Source organism: Phodopus roborovskii, unplaced genomic scaffold (genome assembly GCF_943737965.1).
Source record: "Phodopus roborovskii unplaced genomic scaffold, PHOROB, whole genome shotgun sequence".
Classification (NCBI taxonomy): domain Eukaryota; kingdom Metazoa; phylum Chordata; class Mammalia; order Rodentia; family Cricetidae; genus Phodopus; species Phodopus roborovskii.
Genome location: NW_026125391.1, coordinates 20,154,715 through 20,181,626, shown reverse-complemented (window position 1 = coordinate 20,181,626; position 26,912 = coordinate 20,154,715). Strand labels below are relative to the sequence as shown.

The 26,912-nt window shown below is 45.9% G+C and overlaps 1 protein-coding gene across 1 annotated transcript in view; it reads left to right on the top strand.

Moving 5' to 3' along the window:
• Positions 1–26,912, top strand: part of Thada (THADA armadillo repeat containing) — a 275,181-nt gene that overhangs the window by 218,070 nt on the left and 30,199 nt on the right. Inside the window, exons 32-36 of the mRNA XM_051175184.1 lie at positions 15,619–15,992; positions 16,918–17,036; positions 17,623–17,695; positions 21,539–21,692; positions 24,511–24,642. Coding sequence (XP_051031141.1) covers positions 15,619–15,992; positions 16,918–17,036; positions 17,623–17,695; positions 21,539–21,692; positions 24,511–24,642 — 852 coding nt within the window. The remainder of the gene's footprint in view (positions 1–15,618; positions 15,993–16,917; positions 17,037–17,622; positions 17,696–21,538; positions 21,693–24,510; positions 24,643–26,912) is intronic.

Sequence of the window (26,912 nt, the reverse complement as noted above, 5' to 3'; positions counted from 1 at the left end):
GTTGAGACAAAATCTGACTGTGTAGCTTAGGTGATCTAAAACTTTTTATATGGCTCAAGCTAGCCTCTAACTCACAGTAATCTGCATGAGCTTCCCTCATGCTGGGATTGCAGTAATGAGCTGCCATGTCACAGACTCTGAGAGTAGTATTAAAAGAAGCACCCAGAATGTTCATCAAAAGAGCTGTTCAATTTGTGTTCTCCCCAGAAGGGTGGTCCAGTTGCTCCACGTTCTTGTCAATACTTGGTATCATCATTTGCAGCTTAGCTGTTACACTGAATGTGTGTAGTGTTTCCTGACTTGAAGTTACATTTCCTTCATGATTGATGAGGTTGAGTATCTTTTCATGTGCAATATTTGCTGTCTTTTTTGCAAAGTATCTATTGAACATTTTACACAACTCTTGTGTAACTTGGTGTTTGTCTTACTATTGAGCTCTAAGTTCTTTTGGGGTGTGTGTGTGTTCACATGTATGTGCCCACAGACACATGGGAAGACAGCCTGAGGGAGTCAGTTCTTGTTTTCTACCATGTGGCTCTGGGAATCTGACTCAGGGCATTAGCTTGGCAGCAAAAGCCTTTATCCACCTAGTCATCTTGTAGGCCTGGAGCTTTGTTTCTTATTCTGCATGTGAGTTTCTTATATAGATAGACATTTGGGAATAGTTTTTTCCTGTCTCTGATTTTCATTTCCTTAACAGTGTCTTTGAAAAGCACACATTCTTAATTTTAATGATGTTCAATTGATGGTTATCTTTCTCTTTTTTTTCTTTCCCTCCTCCTCTCCATCCCTCCCTCCTCTCCCTCCCTTCCTTTGTGGAAGGACTTTCTTGGAGTTTTTTGTTTTGGTTTGGTTTGTTTTGTTTTGGTTTGGTTTGGTTTGGTTTTGGTTTTGGTTTTGATTGGTTGGTTGGTTGGTTGGTTGGTTGGTTGGTTGGTTGGTTGGTATAGTCTGGTTTCATCAAAGTCTCCTTGTATAGCATAGGCTGGCTTAGAACTCGAAGTGTAGTCCCAGCTGGCTTTGAACCATCTTCCTGCATGCTCCAGAATGCTGAATGCTAGGATAGTAGGTGTGCACTATCATGCCTGAATGTTTCCCACCTTTTTTGTCCCCTAGTTAAGTGTTCTTTGTTATCTGGAGGTAACAAAGATATTCTTTCATACTGTCTTATAAAATTTAGTAGGATTTTGTTTTGGTAGTTGGTTGGTTGGCTGGCTGGATGGCTGGTTGGCTGGTTGGTTGGCTGGCTGGTTTGTGATGCTGGGAATCTGCTCAGAGCCTTGGATCTGTTAGACAAGCATTCACACTACTGAGTTGCATCCTTAGTTCTAAAGCTTTATGGTTCCAGATTTTACACTTATGTTTCATGAACTACATCTAAGTAATTCCTGTATATGATGTGAGATAAATGTCTTTATATGATTATCAGTTGTTCTTGTACTATTATTTCTTTGACACTTTTTTTTTCTGTCCCTTGCCCACTTCCTACTCCTTTCAGAGGTTCCTGTCACATAAGTTAGGTCACCTGAAGTTGTCCTACAGGTACCCCATGTTTTGGGCTTCTTTTTCCCTGTACTTTCTTTGTGTGTTTCAGATCTAGCTTCTATTTCTGTATCTCCAGAGTAACTCTTCTAATTGCAGTTGATTCTGTCCAGTGTGTTCTTATTTCAGACTTTGTTCTTTATTTCTCTTCATGTTTAGTTTTTTCAGAGTATTTACCATGAATAGCATGTTTTATATGAGCTATTTTTATGATCATGCTTTTTATTACATATTATTTCTGCATCTGTTTCTTTTTTACTAATTTTCCCTCTCATCTTGGGTCACACGTTTACTATTTCTTTTCCTAATGGTTGCTATTGGATACAGACAGTGTTGGCTTTATGCTGTAAGATACTGGATTTGTGTTGCTCATTTGGTGTGTGTTTGTTTCAGCACAGTCATGTTGCTTGGGTCACTTGGGGTCTTCTGAGACCTGGTTTTGACCCTGTCCCCGAAGGTTCGGTCTGCAAAGGAGGCTCGAATTTAAAGCAGACAGTCCCACTGTCTGGCTGTGCCCTGTCATGTGTGTTGTATCCCTCACGCTGCCAGGTCCCCTCTCTGGATAGGAAAGCAAAACTAAAGTGTGCCTTTGGGAGCCTAAGGAATTGAATTGTTCAGCCCACTGTGGCTCTCTTTCCTGACTCTCCTAGCCCTGTGCTGTTTCTCTGCATACAGAGGTGTGGAGCCAGGGCCTCTTACTCTGCGAGCACTTCCTCTCCAGAAATGTCTCCTGTCGCCTGCAGCCTGACCCTCCCAGCCCTAATTCTCACCATCCGGCCTCCGAGCTATGAGGATATGCCCTGCCCCGTCCAGTGCATTAAAAACAAGAACTGCATATATCTTCCAGTTTCTATTTGTGGTTGATGAGCATTCCTGCAATAATCCTCCAGAAACAGTGCAGATAGAAAATAACTTCCCATGCCTCATTTTGACATGTCTTCCTTTATTTCTTCAACTGTAAGATAAAGGCAGTACCCTCAGAAGATCAGGGGGAAGTGATAACAATTTACTAAAACTTACTGAAAATTCATAAAGGGAAAACACAGCCTTCTGGAAGCTAAAAAGGATGTTATCATGTGGGGGGTGGGGCTTCCAGTAGTTTGATGTCTTAGACCATTTTCTGTTACTAGAAACAACCTAGACAAGGTAATTTCTAGAGAATAGTTTTGCTCACAGTTTTAGAAGTGAAAGAACGTGGTGTCATCACCGGGATCAGGCCTACTGCACTGTCATCCACGACAGAGGACAACACGTGTTGATAGCTTCCTGACCCAGGCGTCCCCCCTCTTTTTATTAAGGCACTGTCCTTCTGGATCAAGACCTCAATCTTGCAGCTTCTTCTAATGTTTGTCACCACCCAGTTAAATTTCCACCTTCTTACTGCCTCCTGTGGAGGTGAAATTTCACTGTGAGTTTTGGTGAGGGACATGCAAACAATAATGCTTGGTACACTTCCCACCCAGGCTTACCATCCTGAAGCTCACCTGGCAAGAGGTTCTTGTCCTGCCAGGAGTGTTTTATTTATCAACCAATAAGAGAAATATATATGCTGAAGGACATCCCCCATCATCTTTTGTTGCTGTATTCCTGCCTGCTCCTGCAGCCGCCTCACCACCCTTGATCTGTGCCTCCATCAAGCAGCATGCTGCCAGCTTGGAGATGTGGTCACTGCTGCTGCCAGCTGCTTGTACACACCATTCAATTGTTTGGTAGAGCAGGGCCTCTTAAAAGAACCTTGCAGTTTTTGCCACTTATGCTGAGTCAGGAAGGAGCCTCGAGCCTCCGGAGCCTCTGCTTGCCTCTAGCAAATAGAGCCCACCCGAGAAAATGCTGCTGCCAAGAAGCCATGCTTATCTCTGTTCTTTTGTTTAGAATCCCTTTTAAAGTTTTTGTCAGGTTTTACATGGAGAATCGTGCAACCTATATTGGCACCATTTTGTTACTGAGGTTCTTTCCTGCTAGCCCTTCTCAAGACCCAAATAAACACACAGACACTATATTAATTATGAGACTGTTGACCAGTGACTAGGGTTTCTTACTGCCTAGCTCTGTCTTAATTATTAACCTATAACTACTAAACTACTAATCTATGTATTTCTACATGGTGTGTCCTATCTTCCCAATCCCAGAATTCTCCTCATCTCCTAGCCTTCCTATACTTCTTCCTACCTGGCCAATAGACATTTTATTAAACAACCAATAAGAGAAACATATATACAGAAGGACATCCCCCATCATTCATGCTGTCTCTTGTTGCCTCAAGATGTCAGAGAAGCCTACAGTCTAGTGTGCGAAACAGGTTAATTTAAAGGGTAGCAAGTGCTAGGATATTGTGATAGGGCAGGTTCCTTCCAGTCCTGTAACTGCAGGGCAGTTGTTTGAAGGAGCAGAAGCAATATATATTGAGAAATAACTGCAAGTTTGTTTGTAGTTTGCCATGTGTATATCCACAGTATTTCCCGATTTGTTCCCTGGGTTGGGCAAAGGTTGGGTAACATGGAGGTGGAGGGAAGAAGTCAAAAACACTGTGGGATGAACCTGAATTAATCATTTTTTCTGAACTCTTCTGATTCCCAAGTTGGAAGGTCTGTGTTCTTAGTTTGTGACTTAACAAGTGCTCTTCAGCTAGTATACTTAGAAGATGTCCTCCATCCCCTGCAGCACATAAGAGTCCTTTCCTTAAACATACCCGCCTCTGAGCTGTCCTGGTGTACAAGCCTACAGTGCTAGCTCTTGAAATGCAGGTATGAAGTTCAAGGTTGTCCCAGGTTACATAGCAAGTTCTATGCCAGCCTAAACACGATGTCCTGGGGATTGAGAAGACGACCCATGATTCTGAGACCATATGGACAACCAAAGTATCCCAGGTTCAGTTACCCATGCTGCAGTGAAACACAAGACCAAAAGCAAGTTGGTGAGGAAATGGTCCATTTGGCTTACACTTCTATATTACTGTTCATCATTGAAGGAAGTCAGGACAGGAACTCAAACAGGAACCTGGAAGCAGGAGCTGATGCCATGGAGGCTCCTCTGTAGCCTGCTCGGTTTGTTTTGTTACAGAACCCAGGACCACCAGCTCAGGGATGGCACCGCCCACAGTGGGTGGGGCCTCCCCTATCAATCACCAATTATGAAGATGTCCTGCAGGCTTGCCCGCAGCTGGATCTTATGAAGGCATTTTCTCAGTTGAGGCTCCTCCTCTCAGATGTCTTTAACTTGTGTCAAATTGATATACAGTCAGTCAACACACAAGAGGAAAGGGAATATTCTCTGAAGGAACACATATGTGATGGTGGCCATACCTCTGTAAGCATCTCTGAAGGATGTCAGAGAACCAGAAACAAAATCTGGCAAGAAAGAAGCAGGGAAGACCTGTCTCCAAGTCCTCTCCCAGATCTTTTTCCATGTTTGTGACTAGAAGGGCTTCTGGGGTCAGGATTGCAGTTTACTGGGAGAGGCGGGGTTAGACAAAGGAATGGAATTTCCCTTTGATAAAGAGAAGCCAAGAATTAATAAATCAGTTGATTTTGCTGTTGTTGTTGTTGTAGTTCCTATGGTTTCCTATTTTGTACAAGTATCTTTTTTTTTAACTGAGAAATTGCATAACAAGACATTAACATTCACAGAGTACAAATTATCAGCTGATTATTTTTAGGCCCAGTTTATCAGCCATTTCACAGAAGAACTTCATTTGGCTCAGATTGTAGAGCTCACTGACCTGAGAGAAGGTGGGACTCCCCACTGCACATTGAGACTCTGAGCCCCTCCCTTACGGGATGCTAGGAGAAAGCTCAGGACGGTTATTTCTGTCCTGGGGAGGAGGGGGCGATGGAGGTGGGGTCTGTATATCCCAGGATGCCCTTGAACCCACTAAGAAGCCAAGTGACCTTGAGTTTATGATCCTCCTGCTTCCACCTCTCCAGTACTGGGATTACAGACAGACTGCCACACCCAGTTTCTGCAGTGCTTGGGATCAAATGCAGGGTCTCATTCCCGGCAGGCAAACACCCTACCATCAGCCATATCACCAGCATATCTGCAAACCTGTATCAGCCCAGCAGCATCAGAGATTCGGAGGCTTTGTAACATGAAAGAGACTCACTCATCGAGTGAGGTGGCAGCACATGCAAGGTCAGGGAGAATAAGAGCCTCTGCTCTCCCTGGCAGGTGAGCCCCCGGAGTAACAGTGTCACTGTGACCTGCTCACCCGCCACTGGAGCCTCTGTTCTGTTTGTTGGTCCTTGTCTCTGTGGAGGAGGGTCCATTCCCATCTGTGCCTCTGGACTGCAGCCTGTCACTAGGCTGCTATGACTCCCAGGGCCAAGCAAACCTCACTCCTGGCCTGTCTAACATTTGGCCTTTGTCTTTTGAGCTGCACGGGATTGTTGGGATATTTTGTTGAGTGACATCACAGTGAAGGCAAGGAACAGTGTACGTTCTGGAGCTCTGTGGCTGGGCAAGGGGTTGGCTTCTGATGAGGGGACACTGCCAAAGCAAACACCATTTAGACATCAGAATTCCATTCAGTGGGAAAAGTGTGACACCAAGAAGTGCATATGACCTCAGGTGCCAAGGTAAAGTATGTGTGGTCACTCTCCACTACGTCAGCAGTACCTGGGAATTGGCTAGAAAACAGGCTGGCAGGGTTGTACTGGATCAGAAACTCCGGGGTAAGCAACTAAAATTTGAGAGCCCTAGTCCTCTTAGAGTTGGACCTCTCCATTAATTGTGTATATTCTCATTCTCTCCATCTCCCCCTCCTGTCCTCCCCTCACTCTCTTCCTCCCTTCTTACCCCTCAAATTAATCTTTATACTGTAATCCCATTGTGTGCATAGTCATGTGGCAGTGAGGTCAGCCACAGTCTCAGAATACCCTTGTTAAAACTAATCCGCATCTTCTGTTTGGGTTTGGGGTGTGTGGAAGGGGGTACTCATTTCAGGTAGAAGGCTTGAACCTAGGACCTCATATCTATTACCATACACTCTACCAACTGAGCTGTGTGTGTATGGGGGGAGAGAGAGAAAGAGATCCAGATCCACACATACACTTAAGACAAGTTGTTGCCATGTAGCCCAAGCTGGCCTTGAACTCATGACCTTGTCTCAGCCTCCCAAGAACTGAGATTACAGGTGTGTGTTACCACATTCACCTTTTATTGGCTTTTTAAAAAAAAAAAAAGCTTTGAGGCCAGGCATATGCACCACTATAATCCCCACTAACTGAGAAGCTGAAGGAGGAGTTTGAGGCCACCGTGGGCAACACAGAGAGAGAGCCCTGTCTCAGCGGCATTTTGATAAACTTGTGTGTGAAGCTCAGACCTTTTGATATCTCCAAGCCTGCTGCTAAGATTAGCTCTTCCTCCCAAACTTGGTTGAGATGCTGTCAGCTAAGTCACCTGTCAGCTGCTTGGTCTTTATTGGCGTCCCTGACCTGGCTAGTTAGGAATGGCAGATCTGAGCTTCGCTGACTCAGCCTCCATTGTTCTGGGTGCAAGGTAATACTGAAATCTGCAGCCTGGAACTGAATCCCGCTCCGGTGGAGGACACAGGGAAAATGGCTGCTGAGCTGCTCACAGGCATGATTCATGACCTGAAGACTGAGAGAGTTGAGCTTTACAAATGCCAGCCTCCCCACAGCTGCCGTTGCCAGTGCTGATCCAGACCTTGATGGTGCTGTGGCACACTTTTTAAAAGCCAAGATGTTTCCATCCCCTTAGGCATAGAGAGGTAGACTGAACAGGCCCAACCCCCAGAACTAGAAACTTGTTTGCAATGGCACTATGTGGTTCCATTTCCTCTTCTGTGTGGTGATGTGTGCGCGTTAAAATATTTTTAAATTGGCTATGTATGGCTGTCTGCTCCATTACTTATGACTGTTGTTTTTTTGTTTGTTTGGTTGAGTGGTTGGTTTTGGTTTTTCGAGACAGGGTTTCTCTGTGTAGCTTTGAAGCCTATCCTGGAACTAGCTCTTGTAGACCAGGCTGGTCTCGAACTCACAGTGATCTACCTGCCTTTGCCTCCTGAGTGCTGGGGTTAAAGGTGTGCACTACCACCACCCGGCTTACTTATGACTTTGTTTTGTATTTTTAAGGCTGAGTCAGTCCCACTTTGTAGCCCAGGTTAGCCTTGAACTCACAGTGATCCCTCTGCCTCAGCCTTCAAAGTGCTAGGATTACAGGTATGAGCCACCGGGCCCTATAACATTTTGTTGGGAGTATTTCTCTAATGAGGCAGGACGTAACACAGTAGGAGGTAGTGTCCTTCCCTGTGAATCCAGCCATTAAACCATTATCCTAAGGACTGAAATACACTTTACTCTGAAGAACAAACAAGCAAACAAAACCATATCTGAAGATGAACTCAGATTGAGTGACAGAGTTGAGTGCACTGGTGGGAACATGCAGAGATTTCCCAACAGGAAGGCTGGGAAAGTCCCATGCAAAATGGATTGCCAAAACCATCTAGGCCAGTGAAACAAGGACTTGGTCCTTTCAGTGAGATGGTGGCCTCCCAAGGAAGAAACCCAAAGCAATCAAGTCTGACAAACAGAAACGGTAGTTTAAAAATCACTGTCTGCTAGATAAGGCTGTTGAACTTCAGACCAAGATGCTACTGTCAGTTTTTTGTGCTCTGCTGACAAAAGGTACGCACAAAAGCGAAAATATAAGTATCACATGTTGAACCAGACTTCGAGCTGCCTTTGATACCCCAAGACACAATCCTCACTTTACCAGAGAGTTCTGTTGGGAAACTGCTGGGTGATTTCTGCTGTCTGTGTGGGGCCACCAGACAGTACAGTAGCTAGCTGTCAGTCCCAGATGCACACCAGAATGACCCGGGTCACTTTGAAACTAAACTGCTAAGACTCTCCCAGAGATGTGATCAAGTGTCCCTGAACATGTTTTCCTAAATCTCCCTGATGAGTTTCACACGCTCCCTGGGCTGAGAACTACTGTAGGAAAGGAATTCTTTGTTATCTCTGCACTTGCTCATATTCAAATGTTGGACACCCCTCCCTCCAGCCTCCTGGTCCTCCCAGAGGCCCCCTCACTCGGTTCTGGAGCACAGTGGGGGCAATTTCTACCGTTTCTACCCATGGGACCTCCATACAAGCAGAGGCTGGTCTTTTTAATTCACTGCTTCATCTGAGTCTTAAAAGAGACCAAGAACAGAACTGTATGTGGTGAGCCAGTGTTTGCACAGTGGAAGGCCCCGCTGCCCCAGTGCCCACCAGCAGCTTTTGATCATTCTTACAAATTCTTAGAAGCACCCTCCCTAAAGAGAAAATAGACCATGGTGAATGTCCTTCCTCTTCCCTTCTGGGAAGTACCAAGCTAGCATCAGCTGTACTTTGCTGAGTTGCAATTCCTGCCTACCCACTCATAAACCCAGCAAACCCCAGGGAAAGTTCTCTAGAGTGTGCCCTTGGCTGGGACACAATACAGAGTCACCTATCAGCATTTAACAAAGCAGTAATGTATACAACCTGAAACCAGCAGAATCCAAACCTGCTAAGATCTGAGTGTATGTATGTGTATGTGCACGTGTGCACATGCTGTGGTTTTCAAAATGCCTGGGTCAGCAACAAGTGCAGCTAGAGGTGTGACTTCCTCAGTAAGAATTGCGTTTGTGGCTTGGCCAGGCACGATGGTTCACACGTGTGTCCTAGCCCTCGGGAGGCTGGAGCAGGAGACTTGTCACAATGCATGCAGACCAAGGTCCAAGACATAGAGATAATCTCTCTCCAAAACCCGCAATGTAGTAGTTGGGCCACACCTCCATTTGTAGAGTGCTTCCTGGCATGGCTAAAGCCCTGCTTCAGGCTCTGGTACCGTGTAACCCAGGTGTGATGACGCAGCCTGCATCCCCAGTGTCAGAGGATTTGGAGGCTCAGCAGTTCAGGGTCACCTTCTGCTGTGTAGCTAATTCAAGGCCAGTACCTGTGTTACCTGTGTCCCCAAAATTAGTTAATTAATTGGATAATAGCTAAAATAGAATAAGACGGATCCTTCTAGAGAGATGATAAAGGTGCTTGCTGCACAAGCCTGAGTCGGATCGCTGGACACTGGAATCCATGTCAGTGTGAAAGGCAAGAATCAACTCCATATGGTTTACCTCTGGCTCCGTGTGTGTGTGTGTGTGTGTGTGTGTGTGTGTGTGTGTGTGTGTTGTGCATATCCACCCCCACCAGCTTAGCTCTGGTATATCTCTTCATGTCACAGTTGTTACACAACATAGTATTTTGTTCTAAGCAGTGATCTGGAAAAAGGACAACATGAACATAATTTGACTCTTTTATACTTCGTGGTACTGACATAAAGCAGACCCCTTGGATGGTTCTAGATTGCCTTCCATCTGTTCTCACCTAGCTCTCCCAATAGAGCTTTTTAACAAAGATTTTTAAAATTTATGTCTAGTGTGTTTCTGCCTGTCTGTGTGTCTATGTTTCTGTGCATGCACACATGGTGCCTGTAGAAGCCAAAAGAGGGCTTTACTTCAAGTGTTCATTGTATAATGAATTGTTGGTTTGGATTCAAGGCTTGTGGCTTCTGGTACACCGTCAATACTGGACCCTCACCAAAATTCTTGAATATTTTGCTGTTGTCCCAAGTCATGGCGATCCTGCAGCTGTGATTCTGTTGGACCAGTCCCTCACACTCTCCAGCAGGTCATAGATGGAGAGATGTTGTGGAATGACAACTCAAAGCCCTGGATGTGTCTGATGGTTGACATTTGGGAATTTTTACAGTTGCCTTTTCAATACTATGTGCATGGCTTTTACTGCCCTTTAGTCTTAAGGCTCTTCTATGACAGATTGTGCTCCTTGTCAAGACTGAATCATTGTGTGCCCAAGAGTACTCAATGTACCAGAAAGGAAGACCAGGGTGTCTGTACCCCAGGGACCCTCCTGAACATACCACCCCCAATCCTAGGACTTGGCAAAACCCCAGAGGAAGCAAGATGGTTCTGGCTGTCCCACCCTGGAGTCCAGGAGACCACACACAGACCACACACTCTACCTGGAACATCCCCCACAGATAATTGGTTCCTCAAAAAAATTATACAAGATGATCCAAGCAGACTGGGTTTCAATTACATTTAGGTTTTATTGGTTTGCTATGGTTTTCTGAAATAAGGTCTTCCTGTGTAGCCCAGGCTAGCCTGAGCCTGCTGTCCTCCTGTGTCAGCCTTCAGCCTGTTGGAATCATAGGCATGCATGTACCACCAGCTTGGCTCTTGATCACCTTTTTTTTTTTAAAGATTTATTATTTATGATTTTCCTGTATGTGTATATATGCACCATGTAAGTGCCTTGTGCCCTTGGAGGTCAGTAGAAGGTATGGGATCCCCTGGAATTGAAGTTAGAGATGGTTGCGAGCCACCTTGTATGTAAGTGCTAGAAACCAAAACTGGGTCCTCCGCTTGAGCAACAAATGCTCTTGCCCTCTAAGCCATCTCTCCCCAGTTTTTAGGATCAGGTCTCTCAGCCATGTTTCTGACTTCCATTCAGAGGAATGTTGTCCTTACAATGAAGTAGATGAAGAGGGTAGGAAATGGTACCAGAAGATCATAGAGATGGAGTTCTTTTCCACCGCATTGCATTAGGACTGGGGTCTTCAACAATGAGAATGAGCTGAGGATCCCATCTGCCAGAGGCTTCCTCTTTGTGCAGATGCTTGCCTCCTACAGTGAAGTTAGGAGCGGTACTACACATGGCCAGTGGTAGTGCCCCTGTTCTGGTTTCATTCCTGTTACTGTGATAAAACACCTTAACCAAAAGCCTAGTAGCCTTAGTTTATAATTGCAGGTTACAGAGAAGTCAAAGCAGGATTTTTTTGAGTGCCCAGTCGAGCAGAGACCCAAGCCCAGCAATGCTGCTTGCTTGCCACTGTTCCTTCAGTAAGCTTTGTTTACTCTTACACAGTTCAAGGCCCAGCCACCGACACAGTGCCACATACCCAGGGCCTTCCCGCCTCAGTTAATTATGAAGGCCATCTCCCACAGACATGCCCACAGGCCACCCTGATGTGGTTCTTCAACTGAGGGTCTCTTCCCCAGTAAGGGTTGTTGCAAGTTCAAACTAACCGCCACATCCCCTCATCACACTGGAATACCTTCTAGGGCTGCCTGGTTTTTTATAAACTTGTGTTATATAAATATCCCTTGTTTTAATTCTAAGTTTATGTGGCTCTTTTAAGTTCAAAGCATTTCTGAGCATTAACTTACTCTCTCACCTTCCTATTTACGATGGTTCTCTAAAGTCAGCAAAGTCCATTGAGCTATGTTGAGATGTCAGATCTTAGTACTTCTAGTCCTGAAAGCCCCTGGGAAGCTGCCCCATTGGCTTTCCTAACAGTGGGCTATGTGAATATCAGCAAGGGGCAGATGGAGCTCCCCTGGTGTTCTTGTAGATGAAACGCTCAGAACAGATGTAACTGTAGGTGACTAGAACCAGAGAGGAACTGCTGAGACCTGAGTGGAATGGGAGGCAGGTACAAACTCTCACAGCAGAGAAGATCTCTGTCTCCTGCCTGGCCTAGTGACATGGTTAGTAACTGTCTGGTTGTGATACTTACAGCATTCCGCGACATTGAGGCCACCTGACCTTTGTCATGTCGTATGAAGAACTGCATCCTGGGAGAGACCTAATGGTCCTCTAAGTTGGCCCCAGATTCTTCACCACATCAGTCCTTAAGCCATCTTTTTCCTTATCCATTCTGTCTTAGTCCATTTTTCCTGCTGCTATTAAAAACGACGCCACAATCTGGGTGCATTAGAACTGATGGAACTCTGTTTAACTTAGGGTACTGAAGGCTTAGAGGTCCAGAGATGGAGGGCGGGGGTGTCCCATCTCTACAACCTGACAGGACAAGTGAGCATTTACAAAACCAAAAGGACAAGACAGTGACCAATTTAAAAAAAAAAAAAAAAAAAAATACCATTAGCCTTTGACCTTATCACCTCTGAAAAACTCACCTCTTAATCCAGCCATGGTGGTGCACACCTGTGACCCCAGCACAGGGAGGCACAACAAGAGGATTACCCTGAATCCCAGGCCAGCTTGGGTTCCAGAAAGGGACAGTGTCTGGAAAAGCAAAAGCAGGAAATGGACCTCTTGATGCCATTCCAGTGGCAATCACACTTCAACAGATGTTTGAGAGGAAACATTCAGACCATATAACCCTTTTCCTTGAGTCCTTACAATTTCCTCCTGGACTACTGGGGTAGGGGTGGGTGGTCTCTTAGTTAGGGTTTCTATTGCTGTGAAGAGACACAGCAACTCCCTTATAAAAGAAAATGTTTAATTGGAGTGGTTTGCTTACAATTCAGAGGTTTAGTCCATTATCATGCTGGCAGACATAGTGCTGGAGAAGGAGACCAGTTCTCTGTCTTGCAGGCAACAGGAAGTGGTCTGAAACACTGGGCATGGTTTGAGCATATATGAGACCTCAAAGTCCCCCTCCACAGTAACACACTTCCTCCAGGGAGGCCACACCTGCTAACAATGCCACTCCCTTTGGGAGCCATTGTCTTTAAAACCACTGCAGGGGTTCTTTCTTTGAGGCTTTCTTTGAACTCCTGATCTACCTCCTGAGTGCTGAGATTATAAGCATGAGTACTGTGGTAGTCTTTTCCCTGGTTTCCCTGCTGCTGTAATACTGTCCCCTCAGCAATAAAAAGACTCCAGTGAGCACGGTCTTCTTCATGACCATTAAAATAAGCTCTGAGCAGGTGTAGAGGCACAGACCTGCAAGCACTTCGAAAGTGGAAGGTGGAGGATCACAAGCTAACCTTAGGCAGCTTGAACAAGAAGACCAAGAAGCAATGAATCCAAGGCCAGGGGGGACCTTTTTTCAAGAAACATTACATAGGACTAGAGAGATGTCTTGGTAGTTAAGATTGCTTGCTGCTCCTGCAGAGGACCTGGGTTCAGCCCCACATGGAGGTTCACAACCATCTGTAACTCCATTTTTTTTTTCCCCAGGAAATCCAGCACCTTTTTCTTACCTCTGTAAACACTGTATACATGTGTGCACGAACATTCAGGCAAAACACTCGTACACATAAAATTAAAATGTTTTTTAAATAAACAATAGACAGATAGGTAACCAGCTCACTAGTGGTGTTCTCTTACCTACAGAATATGTACATTCTTCTGCACAGTCTTCTTACCAGTGATCAGAGTCTTAGGATGCATTTATTTTTATTTTACGTATATCAGTATGAACATCACATTGTGCCCAGTGCTTGCAGAAGTTGAATTAAACACAGTTGTAAGCTACCATGTGAGTGCAGGAACTGAACCCAGGGCTTCAAGAGCAGCTGTTGCTCTTAACCACTGAGCCATCTCTCCAGCCTCAATTCTTGGCTTCTTAGCCAAAGAATTGGAAATAAGGACTCAGGAAAATTTGCAATAGAAGCCAAATAACTTTACTTGGAGCAAAACGATGGTGCAGGTTATAGAGGGAGACCCTGTCAGGTTGACAGTGGGTTGCATGGGTAAGGGTACTGAAAGGCCTCAAGCCACACTCTGGAATCTCTTTATATGGGGTCTAGACGAAGGAAGAGTTGGTTACTCCAGGTGTGGTTTGGATCTTCTCTATTTTGGGTGACAGATTAGGTCATACATCCATATTTTTCCTGGTAAGCGCATCTCCTCAGTTATGCATGGATGTTAAACATGTGTACATCGATTGTGGTCAGTATAAGAATGGTAAATAGGATATTTTCTCTCAGAGTTTGCTAGAAGACATCATTCTGCCTTACTAAACATGCACCAAAGCTAGTTCATGCCTAATCAGCCTTCCTATTCTTCATTCCTGGTTCCTGGATATACTGACATCACACTTGAATGGAAACTCTAAATTTGGGTGCCCACTAGAGACTGGGAAACTTAAAGTGTTGTTCAGAAATGGGAATACATGTAGCCTGATACAGGGTTGGGAAGCTGAGGTTTTAGGTACATGGTTTGAAGTGGGAGTGTACATAGTACATCCTGGTTAAGGAAGTAGGCTGCCAAGTACATTGTTACCAGTGGGACTGTGTAACCCAAAAGTAGGTTGTGTTCCTGAGTGCTGAACAGTCTCCTATGCCTGCTCTGGTCTGGGAGGACCTCACATCCTGGCATCTTCCTTGCCTGGTTGAGTCTTTCCTCACTTCACATTCTGTGTTCTGGTGAAGCAGACAACCTGTAACTCCCCAGGGGGTCACTTTGCTCAGGTGACTTGGTTCCTTGGATTTTGATTGGCCCTTTTCCCTTCGTTTGCACCATTATATGGAAGTCGTGGATCCATGTCTCTGTCTTAGATATGACAGCCATCCCCCTTAAGGGCAGTGGTCCTGTTCCACTTAATACTTAGCACATAGGAGACAGGGAAGATGGTTTTGGATCAGAACTAAGACTTCATTTTAAAATTCTCCACAACCGAAAAGCAGAACATGAAACTTAACAGGTAGATAAGGTTTAATAGGGTTTAAACCTAACAGAGCAAACAAGTTGACCTCAGTTCCAAATACAAGGCAGCTCTCCTCTCAGTAGTCATGAGAGGAGGGAGCAGTCAGGATCCAGCAGTAGCCTGGTGTGCAGAGCAAGGGAGGCTAATGGCTCTGCTGGATGATGGATAATGCAGGGCTTAAGACCATGCTGTGGTCCAAGTCAAGAGAGGGTGAGATCAGCCTGTGGCAGTTTAGCTCAAACAGGAAGAGGAACTCCATCATGATGGGAAAAAAAGGGAGGGCTTACAATAATAGTGAGCAGACGCCTTCAGGGCTGTCATCAGGAGAGCAGAGTTAAGCCAGTGAGTGGAGTTCTAGGAAAATCATTGTGACAGTTAGTTGTACTAACAGTGATGTATGCATCAGGTCACTACAGGATCCACCCCAGAGCCTCTAGTGCTTGACAGGGACCAAGTCCTGCAGGGTTGAGTGTGTAGAAGAGGTGCAGGAGTTCCTTTTCTATAATGTCTCCCGTTTCTCTGTACCCTTTCCTAGAAAACCTAATGAAAATCTTATTTCTTTCTCTCTGTTTTCTGTTTGTTTTTTTGTTTTTGTTTTGTTTTTTGTTTACTTTCTAGCTCTGGAGAGCCTTGGCCTCTGGGAAGATGTGAAAGGAATTGTCTTGGGATCAGAGTTGATTACAGGGTTTCCCTGGACCTTCAAGGTGCCAGGTCTACCACAGTACCTGCAAAGCCTTACCAAACTAGCCATCCCTGAAGTCTGGGCATCGCTGGCTGAGGCTGAAGGACAGGCGATTGCCATTCCTCTCTCCTTCTCTCGGCTTCTGGAGTCTTCCTTTCCTGAAGTGCGCTTGCTAGCCCTGGATACCCTGCTGGAAAGGGTAGCATCCTCTGAACTGGAAGAGAAGGGACCACCTCCCTTGCTGCACAGTATGGCAGAAGAGTTCCTGCTGTTGGCAATGAAGGAAAACCACCCAGGATGCTTCTGCCGGGTAGGGTCTCCGCTGTACTGGCACTCCTCTGTGCCCCACCTCCATGTGGGGACCACCAGGAAAATGCACGAGGACAGCGAATCGGGCTTGGGCCATCTGGGGCAACGGGCATTAGCTTAGCATCCCTGAGAGTAGGGCCCTGTATGTTGCTTGGTTTTATGTATAGAGGTCAGTGGTACTGCTTGTAAGGATTTATCAGTTTTAGGTCAGGCCGCTCTGTCTTTCGGAAAGATCATTGAGAATTAGCTGTAGGGGTGGACAGATAGCACAGTAGATAGATAGTGCTTATCACACAAGTGTGAGGACCCCTGCAAATGTCAGCTAGGTATGACAGCCCACCTGTAATGCCAGCACTGAGGCAGTGAAGATGGGATCCCTGGGGAAAGCTAGACCACGCAAACCAGGAAGCTCCAAGTGCAGTGAGAGACCTGCAGAATGACCAAGGGAAACAACTGATGTCACATCTGGCCTCCATTAGCCATGACACATCTCAGAGGTTATCTTGACTGATATGCCTAATTACAGGTAGATGGCTACCTCGGAAACCTGGTCAAAACAAAAGTGAGATTTCCAGGCTCAGATATTTAGGAGGCTGGGCTCAATCTGGGCTGTAGAGTGAGTTCAAAACTAGCTTGAGTACTTAGTGAGACTGTCCCAGAACTAAAAAGTGAAAAAGGTTCAGTCTGGTGTGTATGAGACCATACAGGCTTCTAGTGCTGATGTTAGGTCACCAGGGACCCTGAAGCTTGTCATCACTCTGCCCTGCCTCATTTTCTTCAAGACAGAGGAAGTAAAAAATCAGTGGACTTTAGGAGCCTTTTGAAAACAGAGTCCCCTCCTTGTTGTTAAAGATAGTCTTGACTTAGGAACACAAGAGTATTCTCAGTGTATTTCCTTATCATGTTTTCTTGGCTTTGACTCACAGGTCCTGAAGATTCTCCATCATATGAACCCAAGTGAATGGCTTCCCCAGGCAGAGCACTGTGTTCACCTCTCCCCAAAGGAGTTCCTGATCTGGACTATGGATATTGCTTCCAATGACAGGTTTGCCCCAGAGCTTATGTGCAGTCTTGGGGGACTGTTTGACCCTTCCAGTCACCCCGTGGGGACCCTGCTCACTATCCTCCCCTAAGGGCTCAGGTCCTGAGTTTCTAAGCCTCAGCCTAGCAGCTGTGTTCTAAAGTCAGTAATAAAGGAGTGTCAAGTTTTCACACTAGTAACCAGGGGGTACAAGAAATCATACAATCAGGTAAAGACTTGATACAAAGTTATAGACTATCTACATAAACAATTGTGCAAAAAATATATTAAATACAGCCCGTTTGGTTGAGTGCTTATCTAGCATTAGCAATCCCTGAACTTGATTCCCAGCACAGAAGCCAGTGTGATAGCACACATCAGTAATCCCAGCACCTACAGGTGAGGTCTGAAGGTCAGAAGTTCAAGGTCAGCATTGCCCACATAGTGCATTTGAGGCTGGTTTAGGTTACAAGAGAGCCTGTCTTATCTTAGATGCTTGACTTGTATGTACTGTAACTGTTGAGGGTGTGTGTGTGTGTGTGTGTGTGTGTGTGTGTGTGTGTGTGTGTGTGCGCGCGCGCGCGCGTTTTAATTTTCTTTCCTTTTCCAGATCTGAAATCCAGAGTGTAGCTCTGAAGCTTGCCTCCAAAGTAATTGCCTACCACGTGCAGACATGTGAGGAGGTGAGGCTAAGTCTGTCCCTGTCCCAAGGGTGGCGGTGAAAGGTAACTGTCCCAGTGGGCAGAATCACGGTGGCTCACCAGAAGTGTTCCTTGTACTGACGCTTTCCTTTGGCAGTCAGCTGCAGTCTCAGAATGTATGCCCTCTTCTCTTTGGTCTTAGCCACTTTTGACTAGAGCCTCTGAGGATGAAGCCCCCATCCCAGCACACATACGCATGTGTATTGCTTTCTCCTATTCCTGTAGCTAGACTGTTTCAGGAGGAATAAGCAAGTCATTTAGGATGACAGCTTGAGCTAAGTATCGTGATGTATTATTGCACGGGCTAAAATACCCTGTCTGCCATGAGCATGAGCTTTTATCTGAACCAGGTCCCATGTGTGTTCTACCTGCCCCACATGCACTTTGAAGGTGAAGAGGAACCAAAGCAAGCAAAACGGCTCCTTTGTAAATGCTGTGAGGCAGATACAAACATACGTACGTACATACATACATACATACGTACATACATACATACATACATACCTACATACGTACGTACATACATACGTACATACATACGTACGTACATATGGTGTATATGAGGGTGTGGTGACCAGGAAACGCTGCAGGAGGGGAGGCAGAAAGGATTTAAGAGCTGACAGACAGGGAGAAGGCAGTGAAATCCCACCCTCTAGATAGGACACATCAGGGTGACTGTAAGCAGGCCTGTACAGCATAGGTCCTCCCAGCAGTCAGGTGTGAATGGGGACTCTGTCCTTGGATCAGAGGCTGCTAATAGACTCTAAAAGAGCAGTCCTTTTAAGTTGTGTAACCGCTAGTGAGCCTACCAGACTCCAGCAGACAGGTTCAGTGCCAAGGCCGCACAGACGGTCCAAACCAAACCAAACCAGGGACACCAGTGAAACAAAGCATGGTGGGGAAGACAGTAGTAGGGAAGAAGGGAGGGGCCAGGAGATGGGAGGAGATGAGGAAGGGTAGGATGAGAGCACTAAGAATGCATTACACACCTCTTTAAACTTGTAAAGAACACATTCAATTTTTATAAAAGAAAGGCAGCACCATCTTAAGGTAGTGGTGAGTCGACAGTGACCAGTCTGCAATGCAATTACACATTCCTCACTGTGCTAGTGGGGACAAAGATGGTGGATTCTTCATAATCAGAGTAGAGTGCAGGCTAATGAGAGAAAGAGAATGCTGAGTCACTGGCAGGCTCTGGAGACCCAAGGGCAGGGAGAGAATGCTGAGTCATAACCCAAGAGAAGGAGAGACTGCTGAGTCATAACCCAAGAGAAGGAGAGAATGCTGAGTCATAACCCAAGAGAAGGAGAGAATGCTGAGTCACTGGCAGGCTCTGAAAACCTGAGGGCAGGGAGGGAATGCTTAAGGACTGAAGAAGACTTGAAAGAGGAGGTTTTTAAAGGGCAGATTGCCTCGAGAAATGGAGAGATGGGTCAGTGGTTAAGAGCACTGGCTACTCTTCCAGAGGACCTGAATTAATTTCTCAGCAAACATATGGCAGCTCACAACCATCTATAATGCAGTCTGATGCCCTGTTCTGGCATGCAGGCATACTTGCAGATAGAGCACTCATACATAAATATTTTTTTAAAAATCAGAGTGCCCGAGGCCAGGGTAAAACCCCATTGTTAGTGCTATCGAGCAAGGAAGCAGATTCCTGGGTTCTGTCATTCAGAGGCATGCCTGAGGACCAAACATAGGCCACAGACCACTCTAGGAGTTACAAAAATTTAAAAAGTAAATAAAAGAAAACAGTGTTGGGAAGTATAGGAAGAATGTGGAAAGGCTTTTAAAAAAAGTAGATCTTCGGCTATAGTAAAGAAAAGCACTTGCCTGGCATGCACAAGGCCCTGGGTCTCCTCCCTAGCACTATAACCAAACCAAAGCTACCCCTGTAATCCTAGCACTCCCGAGGCTGAGGCAGAAGGGCCACGATTGTGAGCACAGCTACATAGAGACACAACTATCTCAGGAAACACACAGCAACAGCAAAACACAATAAACCCACATTCCAAGGCAGCAGCCATTAGACAGCAGAGCACGTGCATCTGCTAGAGAAACCAGGACAGCTGCTCTTCACCAGGTGCCCCATATGTAGCCCTTGGAACTTCAGTGAAGCGTTACCCCATGAAATAAAACATTTTCTAGGGAGAGAAAACCCCACAGTATGGTGGAACAACGTGGAGGAAAATGTTGCCAGAGCTCTGGGGAGGAAATTGCTTCAGCATCCATAGCTGAGAACCTCAGCTTAGAGCCATAGAGCCATTGCTGTGGAGCTCGAAGGAATCTGCAGGCTCATGGGGTCCAGTCAGAGGCTTATTGCCCCAGTGAAGTGTCTTGGAAACTACCCCCTGGTTCCCTGATGGGCTTCATGAACAAATTGCCCAGTTCAGAGGCTTTCCATGAAGGCCTCTCACGGCCTAACAACTGTAGACATAGCAGAGTGTGGCACGTGGTGAGAAGGTGTGAAGAATGGGAGCAGACAGACAGAGGGACTCACTTGCATAGCAAAGCTACTCCTATTATTAGCCCAACCTGGAGGTAAAGGCTTTTATCCCTTAATGTCACAAAGGCCTCACTCACTCTCATCACCTCTCAGAGGGTCCTGTCCCATATAACATGTTACAGCAACAGTTCAGTTTCTGTGTGACCTCAGGAAGAAACCTCCAAAGGCACCAGGAAGTAGTTCACATAGAATGAGACTCTCCATTATAGGAAAAATGAGAATAAACCAAGTGCCAAAACTCAGAGTAGGATATTATTTGACCATGCAAAGTAATAGGTAAAGCTTAGAAACCCTAATCTGTGAACCAAGAGTTCACAGCCAGCCTGTGCTATAGGAGACCCTGTGTAGAAGAAAACATTAATGTGTGACCCTAATCTGTGAACCAAGAGTTCACAGCCAGCCTGTGCTATAGGAGACCCTATGTAGAAGAAAACATTAATGTGTGACCCTAATCTGTGAACCAAGAGTTCACAGCCAGCCTGTGCTATAGGAGACCCTGTGTAGAAGAAAACATTAATGTGTGAAAAGGGAGCTACTCACAAAAGATCGAATATTGTATGAGCCTGTTTATATTTCTTGCCCAGAATTTGGCAAACCCATAGAATCAGAGAGTAAAGGGTCAGAGGAGAGGATGGGGCATGGCACAAAAAGGTGTGGCCCTTTTCCTTGTGGCGAAAGTGCTCTGTAGTTGACCACAGAAGTTAATGTGTTTAATCTAACCTGGATGTTGAAAGTTTTCTGTTCCGTCATAATCCCATCACCCTTGAGCCCCAAATAAACACACAGACACACTATATTCATTGTAAAGCTGTCGGCCGATGGCCAGGGCTTCTTATTAGCTAGCTCTGTCTTAATTATTAACCCATTTCTATCCATCTGTATTGCCATGAGGCTATGGCTTACCTGGTAATGCCCCAGCATGTTGTTGCTCCGCCAGGCTCCCTCTGCCTACCTTTCCCAGAATTCTCCTTCTCTCCTAGTCCTGCCTATCTCCCTACCTCATTAGCAAAACTGTTTTATTCATTAACCAATAAGAAACATATACAGAAGGACATTCCCCCATCACACGTCACACAAGGCACACACAAGGCAGAGCATCCCAGATGTACCACAGGTACATACAGTCTTAGTTGTCAGTTAAAGTTTTAAAGAAAACTGTGGGTCGTGTACCAGTGAAAGCTCTTGTTATCAAAAGCAGTGCGGCTTTGCTTAGAGCCATGAGCTGCTGCTGCTGTTTCTGGGGTTGTGGGTCCAGCTGGCTAGAGCCTTCCCTCCTTTCACCCCTGGGGATCACTCATGAGCTGCTTTTGTGTCCTCAGAACAAGGACTCCATAGCCCCTGAGCTGAGACAGTGGGTACAGCTGGTTGTCTGGTCCTGTGGAGATCATCTTCCTACTGCGTCTAGATTGGCAGCTGCTGCGGTCCTCACAAGTGCTACGCCCCTGTTCCTCACCAACCCCCGGCCTATTCTTGGTAAGTGTGCTAAGCAGGGAGCCCACTGCACCCAACTCCGCTAACACAGGAAGAGACAGATGCTCCAGACTAAAAGAAAGGACATGGTCAAAGGCAGCGTGTGTGAACACTATTACATGTTTCCAGGACATTCTGTCCTCTCAGTCATATTAACCCTTCCTTCCCTTCAATCTCATCACCCAAGCTGTTCTATATAGACTTTTTCAGATCACCCATGAGCTGTGTGGTCTTTCCTGTCTAGAAATTTGACCCCCTTGCCCATCCATTATTAAAACTCTCATTTGAGACGGTGGCACTGTGCAGCCCAGGAGAGCCTTGAACTGAGAACCTCCCTGTCTTAGCTCCTGTGTGCTGGGATTACCAGTGTGCACCACGCTCCCCTGCTGAGGAGCTTTGAGTGGGCTCCCACTGTCTGCAGGCTAACCCTGCACATCCTTTAACATGGCTCGCTAGTCCCCTTCTGTTCCACTCTGTGCTTGTCTGTCTCATCACTGGTCCACCCTACTGCCTCATCATCTGCCACCCCTTCCTCAGGCCTGTTTGTCATCAGCAGGGACCAGCTCTCTGTAAACAAACTCTGCCTGGCTGACTTCCTGCCTTTGAAGACTCAGCCCAACCTTCTCCTCTTCCAGGGAGCCAGGTGGGGAAGCGCTCCCTGGGACTCCTGCTGCTGCTGGCTGCCCAGGTTGAGAGGTTGAGAAAGGCCAGGCTGGCTTCTGGGCTCCTGTCTGATGCCCCACTGGGCTGCTGGTTCCCCTCACTGCTGAACTGAACTGGAAATCAATCCTGAGATAGGAAAGACACATACAGCTCTGAGCTGGCTTCTGAACCGGGTTCCTCCCCTCACTGCCACTCTTGTGCCTAGAGAGCAGTTAAGTAGGGAAAAGCTTCATGCCAACAATGCTGAAGAGAACTGAGTCTGGGGAGACTCCAGAGATGAAGAGTACTGGGAACGTTAGTTTAGTGTTTTTATTGTGCTGCTTTGGAATTTGTTTTGATTTATAAACACAGGGATTTAATTAACGGAGAACCAGGGACAGAGCCAGGTTCCAGCTCAGACCCTGTCTTCCTCTGCATGTGGTCTTATTACCATTAGGTGCTCACTTCCTGTCTACTTTCATACTTGGCCCTCAGAAATCAGGCAGGGGCCCAGCAGCAGCCGTGGTCATGGCAGCAGACGTGGTGACAGATTTCCAGGGTTAGGGGAAGAATCTTTTTAAGTTAGACCTGTGACCACCTGTGCAGCCTCTGTCTGGGGACCAGTTTTCCTTGCTGTGTTTTTACTTCTTTCTTTAAGTGTCATCACCGGCAACACTCCTGTGGTTACAGCTTAATCACGGAAGCCAGAGCAATAAGAGAAATGGCTAATAAACCTTGGTTAGATCAGGTGCTCTGGTCTGGGCCTGCAGTCATAGCTACTGGAGATCTGACCCTGATAAAACTGGCCTAGACAGCACTGCGGAACTCTCCAGCAGGCAGTGTTTCTTCTGTGTCAAGCATTCTCAGTAAGGGTGGTGCCACTCTGCAGCACATTTCTCTGAACAACTTTGGTTACTCTGTCACTTTCACAAGTAAAATTTGTGTAAAACAACCTGGAATTCTTGATTGGAATTGAGTCTTGGTTTGTGTCGGCTGAAGGTACTAGGGATGGCGTGAAAGAAACAAGGAAGGAGATGAGTGATGGCCAGTGGCCACAAGCTGGTGAAGAACAGCAGTCAAGCAGAGCCATGAGGACAGCTTGAAATGGACTAAGAGGGGAATTCTTTTAGAGGCTCAGATGACTTTGTTTGTTACTAAGAAAACTCAAGATGGATTCTTTGCTAGCACACACCTGGAGTCACACACAGCCTTTGGGAGACGGAAGCAGGAGGATGTCAAGAGTTCAAGGCCATCTAGGGCTACATGGGGAGTATGAGACAGCCTGAGCTACTAGAAAGTGTCTCAAAAATTAAAAAAGTGTAGAGTCTGTAAGAAGGAATAAAACTTAAAGCTTGGAGAAGTAGAGAATTAAACTCCAGATGGTTTTGTTGGCAGAGGGGGTGGGGCCCAGCTCAGACTGTTTCCTCTAGATCTCATGGCCCTGGATGCTGTCAGAGCAGATCCTGCCTGTCTGTCTGTCCATAGCAGTAGCATACTAACTAGCAGAGCCCTCACCAACGGCCAAGGGCAGCAGAAAATAGGCCCCAGAGACTGGTAGCATTGGAATTGGTAAGCTCTCATAGTCTCCAAAGCCACACTAAAGTTCTCTTTAGTTTTTTAGATAAGGTCTCACCATGTAGCTCAAGCTAGCCTCAAATTCATTACGTAGACAAAACTTGGATTACTGGTATATGCCACCAGCCTTCAATCCACGTGCCACGCCCATACGGGGCCTCATTGTGTAGTCCTGGCTGTCCTGGAACTCTATGTAGACCAAGCTGACCTTGATCTCACAGAGATCTACTTGCCTTCTGAGTGCTGGGGTTAACGGTATGAAAAACTTTCTTGTTACATAAATCATGGCACTGGAAAGAGTTGTCCAGAACCTTGTAGGACAGTCAGCACCTTCTGGAGACTTTGTCTTTCCTTCTTCCACAAAAAAAGAAATTTCCAAGCTTCCCCAGCAGGGCCCTCTGTTCCAGTGTTGGCCTGATCCTCAGGTTTCCTAACTTACAATAACACCCCCTCCCCACAAAAAAAAAAAAAAAAAAAAAAAAAAAAATGGCTGCTGCTTCTTCATAAATGTCCTCCTCCCACATGAGGTTGAAGCAGTGTTATGACATGCTTGCTTGCCAGTGGCTTTGTAGATGACATGACTTTCCTTTGGTTTTCTTCACAGAATTGCAGGACACACTTTCTCTCTGGAAGTGTGTCCTTACCCTTCTGCAGAGTGAGGAACAAGCCGTCAGAGAAGCAGCCACAGAAATCGTGACAGTAGCCATGTCACAAGGAAACACTTGCCAGTCAACAGGTACCTTGTTCTTGACCTTGTATCTTACCTTATTACTCCAGGACCAAGATTGGCAAACTACCTAGCAAAATATATAGTGAATATTTTAAGTTTTGCCTAACCGATCATTCAGTCTGATCCCCAACCTTACCATCGTAATGAAACCTGCCAGAACCAAAAGCTTATGAGCACAGTTATATTCCTTTTGTTGGAATATAACTGTATTCTGTGGACTCTAATTAGAACCTCCTAGAGAAAGTTTGTTTTCGAATGTAAAAGTTTAACATACAGTGTCCTTTCTTGGTTGCACTGTCATCTGTTTTAAATAAGGCCAAATCTTGATTATCTTTGTGGTTATATAAGCCAGAACTCATAGACCTGTCATTTTTATGCTAAATGAGTTTTCATATGTTTAAGTTAAGTTTTGCCTTTCTGTGCCTTTGTTCCTTTTTTTGGCAACCACATTAGCCCAGGAGGCAGGAGCGAGGCAGAAACAAAGAGGTCTGGATTGTCAGTGCTAAACTCACTCTCTGTACAGCCATTACATCCCTGGCCTGGGGTCATCTCAGTGTTATGAAAGCAAAGGGGAACTCTTCTTGAGGTTAGGACATGGGCTGCTGGCCGTAAAGGATGGGAAGCAAGTTAGGATGGAACGAAGGTCACATACTTGTGGATGAGCTGACCATGTGGGACAGTGACTATTTTTATGGATGTAGACTACTTAGGCCTGGCTTGCAGGAAGGTTTCTGAGCCAGTCTCCCTGATGAGAAGCCTTAATGCTGTTCTGAGGCAGGAGTTGCAGCTGTGCAGAGAAGCTCCCCCTAATGAGAGGACAGAGCTACCAGTGTCTGTAACTGTATCCCCAGGGCAAGGGCTGCTCTCCGAAGCACTGTGCTGTGCTCTGGGGGGGGGGGGGGGGGGGCGGTTTCCTGGAATATTCAAGCTGGAGAAATGAGCTCCCAGCCGTCCTGTGTTTTCCTTTGCATATAGGGAAGGAGCTAGTTTTTTTCCTTTGGTTTTTTTTGTTTTGTTTTGTTTTGTTTTGTTTTTGTTTTGGGGGAGGTTGGTGGGTTTTTTGTTTGTTTGTTTGATTGTTTTTCCAGACAGGGTTTCTCTATAGCTTTGGAGGCTGTCCTGGAACTCGCTCTGTAGACCATGCTGGCCTCGAACTCACAGAGATCCACTTGCCTCTGCCTCCCAAGTGCTGGAATTAAAGGTGTGTGGCACCACCACCCAGCAGGAGTGAGTTTTTACACAGTCTTGCAGTTATGTTGCTCCAAGGCAGGGTTAGCCAGGACCACCCTGACCTATCAGGGAGGCACCAGGAGGGGTCTGCGAGTTGCGTACAGAGGTGCACTGCACACCAGTGGGGACCTGCAGACCACCTCTGTGTGAATGGTCCCTGTGGAGAATCCATCCCTTTCACAGTGAAACTTGCCTCCTCTTCATTACCATTTATTTGTCTCTGTGTCTGTGCTTGGCAGGGGTGGGTGGGGTGTACGGAGGAAAACTCACAGGAGTTGTCGCTCCTTCCACTGTGGGTCCTGGGGATCAACTGAGGTTTTCTCATACCTTTAAATTTGTAGTCTTTGCGCTTCAGTTTTCCAAGTTCGTTTATAATACAAATATATTATCACATTCTCTTGTCTTCTACCTTAAACTCATAAAAAGGAAAGATCACTATTTTTATATTGAACCTTTCTGCATCTTAAACTCCTATGTAAGTCCCCTTAAGGAAGCCCACTTACCAAGTTCTGTATTGCTCATCTTAATCAACAAAAAGGATTTAAAAGCTGAGTATAATGGCTCATGCCTATAATCTCAGCACTTGAGAGGCAGAAGCAGGACTGCTGACAGTTCAAGGCTGCTCTGGCTTACAGGGTGAGTTCCAGGTTAGCTAGGGCTAAAGAATTGGATGCTATCACTGTGTGTGTGTGTGTGTGTGTGTGTGGTGTGTGTGTGTGTGTGCGCGCACGCGCACACATGCGCACACACATATATGATGTATTAGACAGTTTTAAGATCAGAGAAAAAAGCAAGAACTCAAGAATATCTAGGTGGAGTGTAAGTGGACCAAACCCCACACAGGAGGATGAGCGTCCTCCAGGAAAGTAGACCATACTGTATTATCATCTGTACAGTACAGTTGATATTGGATTTCTTGGATTTGATAACTGCTCTTCTATGCTTTTGTAAAAACATATTGCCCTCTTAGGAAACAGATGCTGAACTATTAAGTAGCCAAGACACAACTCTTGGAGCTAACTAATGCCTTAGGAGTTTAGAAGAAA